Below are 9,725 nucleotides of genomic sequence, written 5' to 3'. Positions count from 1 at the left end.
CGGGCGGGCGCTGCGGCGGCCCGCGCGCCGTGCCGAAGGCCTCCTCGCTGGACGAGTCCGGCGTGCCGCCGCGCGGGCCGTTGGCCAGCRGCACGCCGCCGTTGAGCAGCCGGTAGTCGGGCGGGCGGCCCGGCCCCGTGCCCTCGCCCGCCTCCGACGGCGTGGAGGCCTCCAGGAAGGAGCAGAACTCCCAGCTGTCGGAGAGGATGTCGGCGGCGAGCAGGTCGAGCGCGCCCAGCTCGCCGCCGCCCGTGCCCTTGTCGCTGCTCGAGGTGCTGCTGGCCGTGGCTGTGGTCCAGTCGTCGGGCTCCAGCTCGAAGTCGAAGTCCGAGGTCAGCCGGTCGATCTGGCTCACCACCTGCGGGCCGCATCCGCATGGTTACCGCAGCGGGAGCCGCCGTGCCCACCCCGAGCCCTCCTTCTCCTCCAGCCCTCTGCTCCCGCGGGAGCGCAGACACCCCAAAGGGCTCCCCCGTGTCCCCCAAGCCCCATCCCCTCTGGACCCCCCAGGCCTTGCCGGGGAAGCGGTCGTGCCGCGGACACGGGGCAGGACGGGAGCACGCAGCGGCGGCCGCTGCTGGGGCGTGAATAAAACAGGCCCTTAAAAATTTAAAATAATAGACTGCCGTGTCCTAGTTCGCGATGCAGCACGCGCCGAGCCCAGCGACTCCGCAGCCCTGGCTGCTTCTCAGACGGCCTCGGCGCCCGCGGCTCCGCGCCGAGCGTGGCCACCGGGAGCCGCGGCTTGGCCACCCTTAGGTGCAAGGTGACCCGCAGCAAACCCTCCGGCCTGTCCTCCCTGCGTGTCCTCCCTGTGCTCCTCGCCCGAGCTCTTGGGAGACCCGGGACGGCTGCAAACCACCTGAGCAGATGGCCACGAAGCCCTGAAGGCACCCGAGGGGCTCCAGATGGTGGAAGAGGCCTGCGTGTCCTAAGGGAAGGTGGCAGCACGCCTGCCCGCGTGGAGAAACAGGTTAGAGAGGGGCGAGACAGGAAGCTGGGATGTGCTCCCGTCCCCGCGTCGGGGAGCCGGCGCGCTGTCCCCTCTCCGAGCGCCCGGACACGGCGCTGGAGGCAGGAGCCGCCTTTCTCCTGCCCCCCGGCTCCCAGCGGGTCCTTGTCCTGCCGCCTCCTGGGGTYGGCAGCTGCCCGGGAGCAGGAGGGGACCCAGCTGGGCTGCAAGGGACAGAAGTTTCGGCACGGCCACCTCACCCCAAAGCACATCAGCTGCTGAGACGCACGAAGGYGGCAGCGTGGCCTCGCAGAGCAAGCCCTTTGCCACGTGTGTCCAGCCTTGGTCGTCCGTCCCGCTCAGAGGTGCAGGCAGAGAGAACCAGGAGGTGACTTTTCTGTGAAGGTTCAGATCGGGCCTCGGGCTTGCTTTGACGGAGAACAAACTCTGCTCACCTTTGCCGAGATGTTCGGCTGCTGCTCACAATACATTAGCTGTCATTTTGCTAATGCTGCGATGTGTTCTTGAACATCACCTTTAAGGTCGAGGTATTTGCTTTTATAGGATAACTGTGCATTTATTTTTGGAGGCAGAACTATAGATCAGAACAAAGCGAAATCTGGGAGGAAGTTACGGTCCCAGGGCTTGGTATTTGCTCCGCACCCCTGGGCAAGGTTCAAGGAGGGCTTCCTGAAGCACCAGGGTCTTCACCGTGTGGATGTCCCTCTTCAATCCTTTTGTAAGCTCTTTTCTGAATGACACGAGACGTGCTGAGCACGGAAAGTGTGGTTTCTGGCGATCAGAAATGGTGTGTTAGAAATCTTCACCCGGCCTCATGCATCCCTAAAGATGTTGTTAGCTCCTGACGCATCAATCTGAAGGGTCTGATCAGAGGYAATGAGCTTGGAATAGGGCTTTTCCCTTCACAAACACAGATCRAGTTGTTGAACTTTCATAGCACTTATCTCATGAACACCTGCACATCCTCCAGTTAATTAAAGCGAGATATTTGTTTTGATCACGACTTGATTTAGGCTGCTTTCGTTAACAGCGGGGCCCCTGGCAAACACGAGCAGGGCACCAGCGACAGACCCTGACAAGGAGTCTCACGGTTTTTAATCCTGGTTCAAAGAAGGAGGGGTTCTGCTTCCAGATTAGCGGGTCACAGAGCTGTTCAGAGGCGAGTTGTCAGCCGCCGTTTCACAGGGATTGAGGGGTCTCTACGCGATTTGCCCCCACGAATAGTTAGTCGCACGATGCTGAGCAAAAAGCCCCCGTGGGGACGAGCTGGGCGAAACGCTCCTGCCCCAACGGAGCTGGGAGGGAGGATGCTGATGCTGAGCTGGAGCTTGCAGCGCAGCCGGCCTCTTCCCACAGGGATGGCCCTTCGTGCCGGGCAGGGCGCGCGGAGCCCGGCAGATGGGCCGACATCTGGGCTGCTCAGCCCAAGTCCCCGCGTGAACCTGGGCCTCCTCCCGCCGCGAACGGGGTGCAGGGACCCCCCGGCACCCGCTGCCACCCCAGGACGCCACAGGGCTGCCAGACCCCGAGCACGCRCAGGGACGGAGCAAAACCCGCCGCCCCGCTGCCACCCCAGCCTGCGCCCGCCGCGTGTCGTTTCTTGGCTGGTATTTCTGCACGGCTCCGTGCGCGCGCGCGGCATTTCTCTTACGTGGGAGGCAGCGCACGAAGCGAAACCCAAAAGCAGCAGCGTTTCTGAGCGCGTATTTTTGGCAGGGTGGCCAGGCGTCCTGCCCCGCTCCGGGGGAGCTGGCGGGGAGCCCGTGTTCTCTGTGCCACCGGCACAGCCAGCCTGGAGGGCGACCAGGCAGATGGTGCTGCTGAGCTCAGGTTGGCCGCACTGCTGGACCCGCTCCTGCTTGGTGGCCCCAGTGCTCAGCTCCTCCCCGTGGTGCCCTGCGCAGTGCGGGTCCTGCCCTGGCCATGACAAGGGCAAATCCGTGCTGGTGCGGTCACCATCCCAGCACATTGGGCTGCAGAGCTCCCTTCGCTCCCTCCTTGGTCACCCTGGACGCCGGCAGCAGATGGATGCTCCGGTCCAGCYGCTCCTGCATCACCTCCCAGGCACGCGGCGCACACAGCGCCCCGGGCTGCAGCTCCGGACCTCGCGGGGCGCGCGGCGCTGCCGTCYTGCCCTGGCGCTGGGGCCACCAACACGGCCACCAGCGAGGCCAGCTGTGGAGCCACAGGCTGCCCGGCTCAGTCGCACCAGGAAACCTGGGGCTGAGGTGCCAAGGACTGACGCCTAGGAGTGTGTTGACCGGGAACATGGCAAGGAAAGGTGAGGGAAAACATCTTTCCAGGGAAAAACGYGTATAGCCTAGCCAGGATCGAGTTTTGGCTGGAAAATGGAGGTGTGCTCCAGCCACCAGACCCTAAGCACTTGGAGAGCAGGAGCAAGGTCCCTTTTTGGAGAAGCTGGGGGCTTCTGAGGTCACTAGCACCCAGTAAGGGCCTGGACCACCAGGACCTCCACCCACACCCTGCCTGTGAACCCAGGAGCCCATGGGAGCTCAGGTGGGGGCTCCACTGCCTTCCTGGAGGCTACTGGTGCTCGGGATAGACCTGTGCTGCAGGTAGCTCACGTCCTGGATGGACCCCTTGGGTATGTGGCATGGCCTTGTCTCCAGTCTCTCCTCCGCTGCTCACCCATCCCTCCCTTCTTTCTCCCTTCTTCTCTTTAATGCGGGAGAGAAGGGGGGGAATTTGAGGAAAGTGAGGGGGGAAGAGCACGTGGCCTCAGTGACAAAACAAAGATCTGGGAAAAGAGCCATCCCTGGGAACCCCCCAGCTATTATTATTTTTTAATAAGTCAGAAAATGGTTTCACTGAAGCCGTCAGCTAAAACGAGACTCCCTCTGTTTCAGGAAGGCTCTGCCGCGGCCGCTTCTCCCTGCGTGATTCCAGCTCCAGGTTTGGAGACGGCTTCTCCCACCACTTCACCCTGGCCCTCCAATCCCACCGGGTCCCCCTCTCCCAGCAGCGACGGGGGGTTTTTTCCAAGCCCGTTTCAATAAGGGGATTGGGGCCGAGGGGACGGGGCGCGCGCTCTGGCCGGACGCCGCACTCGGGGACGGCTTCGTGATCCACCACACGCCGTCCCCGTCCCCCGATTAGTGTCACATCATCCACGACTCACGCGGGACTATTTTTAGGAGCGCTCTCCCCACTCCTGCTATTTTGAACGGCTGTGGGGGGGTATTAAGTACCTGCGTGACACGAGGTACCTGCTGAGGCCTGGATTTAAATGTAAAGCRGGATTTGGGCTCTTCTCCCTGCTGTTCCTCTCACCATGGACCTTTCAATGGTGAGGGGAGCCTTATTAATGGAGATGGTGGCTCGATAGACAGGGGATGGAGGCCAGTCCATCTCCCCACCACTGGGCTGGGGTCTCTAGGCAAGACGCTGGTGACAGCCGTGCTGCCTGCCACCCACCAGGCACGTGTCCCTTGTGCACCTACAGGTGACCGGCCCCGTTTCGTGCCCCTCTGGCCATTGCAGGAGCCTCTCGGAGGGGGAGGACGTGATGCCCAGACCCATGGTCAAGGCCATCGGCTCCTCCACGTCCCCGTGACCGCTGCCACAAGCCCAGCACCTGGCAGCTCCACATGCCAAATCCTTTCACTCCATCCTCTTCCCTCTTGGCCACTCGATAACCTACGTTCCCACCWCTGACTTTTCAAGGAAACCTTTTCCCTTCTGCCTCAAGACCTTCATGAGAGGGTCTTGGAGCACCTGCCTTCCTTGAGGGTTCATGTATGGTCCTCAATATACCTCAAGCATCACAGGAGGCTTTATGAGAAAAGCCTGGGATGTCCCCACTTGGTGGCTTCCCTCCCCAGCTGGATACCTGGGCTGGCAGATGTTCCACATCTGGAGCCTTTTTTTTAAAAAAAAATGGGAGTTTTAGTGGTTAGCTCAGCTGCAAACCGAGCACCTTCCACCTGGGTCTCCAGCTGCCGGTCGGGACCCGCACAGGCTCYGTCACGGAGCCATCGGCTCTATGGGAAGCCCCATGTCCAGCTGTGCCGAGCGCCTGTTGGTGCCGGCCAACGACCTGCCTCCCTCCGCGCTCTTCCTCTCCGCGGGCCAAGCATGCAGGGAGCCGGAGCGGGAGCACGCTGCCCCCTTGGAAAACCCCATTCCCGAGGGGTTTGACACCGTTTCCTTGAAAACCAGCTCCTGCGTCGCTGGGAAAATAGCGACTTGAGCCTCCCTGCAACCGAGCAGCCAAACTTTGCCAGTCGAGGGGCCTCCCTTGTCTCCCCAAACGCTTTCTGGAGCGGGCAAGGTGAGTGAATATTTAATAGTGAATAAATGATTAATTGGAGCTTGCTTGCAAGCCAGCCAAGGAGAGCTGGGTTTGGGGGCTGCTCTCCCCACGCTCACACGTACAGGTGATGGTGCTGGTTGGATGTTCCGGTGCACCACGGCCCTTGGGATGGTTTTCCATAGAAAACCAGTGCCTTCCACCCCTAAATAGCCCCCCCACACCTCTCCTGAGCGCGTTATTGCAGCAATCAGCTGCCTCCCTCCCCTCAGCTTTCCAAGGTGTTCATGGCTAATCACCTATTGATTGCAACCCTATTAACGTATTTATTATCATTAATGGTCGCATCTTCTAATCTTCCTTCCACCCAAGACTCTGGGACAACGTGGAAAGCGGGAGCTGGGGAACCTCTGGGAGCCGCTTATCCCTCACGGGGACCCAGCGGATCCCGCTGCGGTACCGGGTGCTACCGAGGGGTGCTGGGCTGCGACAGCAGGGACGTGTAGGGGCATTTAGAGGCTCTATGCAGACCCACCTACTTAATCCCACCCTATTTTGGGGGGATTAAAGGGCGCGGTGGAGGCGCCTCCGGTCGCTGCCTCCCGCGCGCTGCCGCTTCCAGCGCGCCGTCTCAGGCAAAGCTTTAATAATCATTTTCCCCGCACATAATACAGCCCTGCCTTGGAGTGCTGGGGGATAATTATATACACAAAAGGCAAGCGAGAGGGAGGGAGAGAGGAGCGGGGTGGGGAAGGAAACCAGGAAAACATCAGCCGGAATAAAATGGACATGGAAAACAACCTGGGAGCTTTGCTTCTAGGCCTGCTGCGGCCCAGCTTGCCTGACAAGTGTGCCGAAATCCCAGGGGAAGCCTGGACCCCTCTGCATTCCAGGGGTCTTTTCCTAAGCCTTTCCACCAAAAGGAGCCTGGCCAGAACACTAAACAACTAGTTACAACTAGGGGCCCTGCAGGTGCCAAGGGGCATTAATGGCCCTGAGCAGCCCCACCTGGGACCCCCAGGAGTTCATTTAAGCTCAGCCTGGAGCTTCATCCCTCCCCGGGCTTTGAGCATCTCCCAAAGCACCAGGGCTTTATGCAAAGCCAAGAGCTGAGCGGGTGCTTTCCTCCTAGCAGGGACCTGCGGGCCCGAATCCCATCCTGGTGCAGAGCGACGGGCGCCGCRATCTCCAAAACGCGGCTCGGGGCGGCGGCGGCTCCAGGGGCTCCTTCCTGCAGAGCAGGCGACTCCAAACCGGAGAGGAGAAAGGGTAGGGAAACCTGGTAGGGAAACCCAGGTGCTTATTTCCTCTTTCATCAGGTTGATTTCCTAGAGCTCACAATTTGCCATCTGCTGCCTAGCATGTACTTTTCTGGGTGGGCTTAGATGAGATCTGCACGTAACTTGCTCCCATCGATTTGCAAAACAAGGAAGTGAATTTCCGGAGCCTCTTCCAGCTGGAAGCCGCTCGTTGCTCAGCGGGACAGAGGAACCCGGCTCTCCCTGTGCGCGTGATGCCGCAAGGTGATTCCTCCCGGTCGCTCGTTGCTTCTTGTACTTTGGTCTGCAACGACGAAACCTGCAGCAGCAAAATGTGAAGTCTTCACGGCTGCTTGGGCTGTGCACGCAGAGCCTCGTGCCGCTGTGCGGTGTCTCCGCTGCCTGCCGTGGCCCCGAGTTTTACCCGGCACTGCATAAACGTGACAAGTCTCCRTGAAGTTTTGTGGAAGTTGTTTGGAGCTGTTAAGCTTCAGGTCCCYTCTCCTGGTGGCTCGACCAGCTCGAACCCTAGACCATGGGCTCCTCATGGATGCGCCGCCTTGTCCAAGCGGGTGGGAGAGCGAGCTCCCTGCCGTGGGAGGCACGGCGCYGCGTGCCGGCACCGATCCCGCTTCCCAATGGAAGGTGAGGCGTCTGCAGCAGGGATGCTCCTATGGGCATAATGGTCCCCATCCGAGCTCACCCTATGACCCCATGCAAGGGGCTCTAAGGTGGGGCATAAATTGCCCTCAATGCCTGCTAAAGGCCCGTCGATGCTCTGGGAGCAGTGGCCAAGCTCGGGCTGAAAGCGGCAGGCAGAGCTCTTTCCCTTTTTCCTTTATTATTATTTTTGTAATCCTCCAGAGGTTTGCTGCAGGGCCTTCGGGTTCCCCCGTCGGTGTGTCGGAGTTRAGCTGTGTTTCAATGAAAGCACTTTGTTTTTTCCACCCAAAGCACCAGGAGGAGGAGGAGGAGACGCCTCCAGCCGCGTCGGGACCCTGCCGGCAGCGGGACCCCCAGGGACCAAGGGCAGCCGGCCCAAGGACCCACTGCATCCCTCAGGGGACAACGGGGCCACGTGAGGGCAGGAGCTGTCACCTCGTGGCAGGCAAGGGAATGATGGCTTTGAGCATCGCTCCTGGTGCCTCTGGAGCAGCCACCGGTGTCACCCGGCTGCTTCCCACGTGGATACAGCCCYGTGCCGAGTGTCATAGGGGGTAAGCGAGGCTCTGCTCCAGAGGTGTCCAGGTGAATGTCCTGCTGTGAGGCGGGACACACATCCCCTTGCCAGGTTGGCGGGGCTCTGCGTTCCCTCTGGGATGAGCCTGGTGCCACGCACGGCCCCGGCAGGACCCTCAGCACCCGGCTACATCCACACGTCCGGCGCAAACCCCATAGACACACGTACCCCATGGCAAAGCGCGAGCTGTCGCGTCCAGCACTCGCTCCTCACTGCCTGCAGCTTCCCCTGGCGCCCGCGGGAGCAGCCGAAACCACCGGCCACGTCCAGGTCCCTTTTTCCCCCTCCACCGACTTCAAGGACTTGAGGGCTGAGCTTTGAGCCCCAGCAATTGCCACGCCAAGGAGGGCGGCAGCGCCCCTGCACTGCCGGGAAACTCCAGCCACGCGCTTGGGTGTGTGTGTGTACGTACACATACAGACACAGTACATTCTTATATGTTTTCACTGGGAGCAGCAGAAGTGCATCCGACAGCCCAGCTCCAGGGCAGCTGCTGGCTTTCCTGCATTACGGCACGCAGCCCTGCATGCCCTCGTGCCGGGCACTGCCACCTGCCTGGCYGTGCCTCTCTGCGCTCCTTGTGCTGCCCCTGCATCCCAGGGGAGGATTCCCCTGCCCCGAGACCCTGGCTCAAGGGCCCCATTGCCCCTCGCTTTCAGCAATCCCCACAAGGTAGTGAGGACCTTACATGTCTGGTGCAAAAGCAGGCGGCACCGGTGGGGATGCTGTGACCCTGGGTGCTCCTTCCAGGCCCTGCCGGGTGCTCAACCCAGCACCTTGGACGGAGCAGCCCGGCCAGGGCAACCCCAGCGGCCGCTCGGAGTCAAGGTCAACGTGCGGTTTTGTAAGCAGGGGCTGTCCCCAGCACGGGGGGAGGCCGGGGTCGATGCCAGGTGGTGGCTGGGGCTGCACAGCTGCCTTTGCTGGCCCGGAGCCCTGCAGCGCCCAGCCTGGCCCTGAGGGCAGAGGGATGGCATGGAGGGGAGCTGGGACCTGCAGGGCGAGCGGGGACCTGTGGGGTGAGCAGGGACCTGCACGTGCCTGCTCACCCGGTGACATCCTGCCTGCTCCATGGGGAACGCAACCTGCACCACGGCGCCCCACACACTGGGGTCACCCCCRCCTCACCCCCCAGGCCCCGGCGCTCTCCTACCTCCCGCAGCTCCTTGGCCACCTCCTTGAGCTCCTGCAGGATGCCTTCCAGCTGCCCGATCACCATTTTCATGCGGCTCCGGATGCGCTCCCTCTCGCCGTCGCTCCTGCCGCTGCTACAGTTGCCGCTGCCGCCGGGCTCTTGCGTGGGCTGCCGGTGCGGGGAGGTGCGGGAGTTCATCCTTCGCTAGCGGCCTGGGCCCGGGCTCGCCGCCGCGGCGCCGCTGTCCATCCTGCTCGCCCCGAGCCGGGGGGCCTGGCGTCCGCGCAGCCCCTCTCGCCCGGGCGCCTCTCACCATCTTAACGCCGCCGCTGCCCCCGAGCGAGCGCCCGCCGCGCCGGCCCGGCCTCGCCGCCGGCCAGGCCGCTCCGGAGCCCGGAGGAGGCAGCGGGGCGCGGGCCCGCGCGGGGCGGCGGGGTGCCGGGCGGCGGGACGGGCCGGCCCCGCGCTGTCCCCGCCGCCTCGCTGCTCCGCCGCTCCCGGCCGCGCTCCAGCGCTGCCGGCTCCCGGCGGGGATGGCGCCCGTCGCGTCCTGCGCCGCCCGGGGTCCCCTCCTGCGGGGACACACGGAGGGAGAGCGGGCGGGAGGCATCGCTGCGGGACCCCTGAGGGGGCTGCGGGAGGGACCCCCCCCGCGCCCCCCGCGGGGCCGACACGCGGACCCCGGCGCGGGCACTTACCGGCGCGGCGGCCAGATCCTCCTTCCCCCCGTGCCTGGCGCCGCTCCAAGCGCTTCCTTGGAGCTTTTATTTTTTTTTCCTTTTTTTTTTTTTTTCCCCTCTGCTCTTCCTTGCTTCCTCCCCCTCCTCCTCTTCCTCCTCCCCCGGGGC

At 62.8% G+C, this 9,725-nt stretch overlaps 1 protein-coding gene across 1 annotated transcript in view; it reads right to left on the bottom strand.

Annotated features, from left to right (window-relative positions):
• INSYN1 (inhibitory synaptic factor 1) overlaps positions 1 to 9,120 on the bottom strand; it is a 10,339-nt gene extending 1,219 nt beyond the window's left edge. The window contains exons 1-2 of the mRNA XM_026043651.1: positions 8,896 to 9,120; positions 29 to 358 (exon numbers count right to left, since the gene is read on the bottom strand). Coding sequence (XP_025899436.1) covers positions 29 to 358; positions 8,896 to 9,075 — 510 coding nt within the window. The 5' untranslated portion in view covers positions 9,076 to 9,120. The remainder of the gene's footprint in view (positions 1 to 28; positions 359 to 8,895) is intronic.
• Between the last annotated feature and the right edge of the window lie 605 nt (positions 9,121 to 9,725).

Source organism: Nothoprocta perdicaria, unplaced genomic scaffold, assembly GCF_003342845.1.
Source record: "Nothoprocta perdicaria isolate Ctin4 unplaced genomic scaffold, notPer1 scaffold_332, whole genome shotgun sequence".
NCBI classification, from domain to species: domain Eukaryota; kingdom Metazoa; phylum Chordata; class Aves; order Tinamiformes; family Tinamidae; genus Nothoprocta; species Nothoprocta perdicaria.
This window is presented reverse-complemented; position numbering and strand designations above follow the sequence as displayed.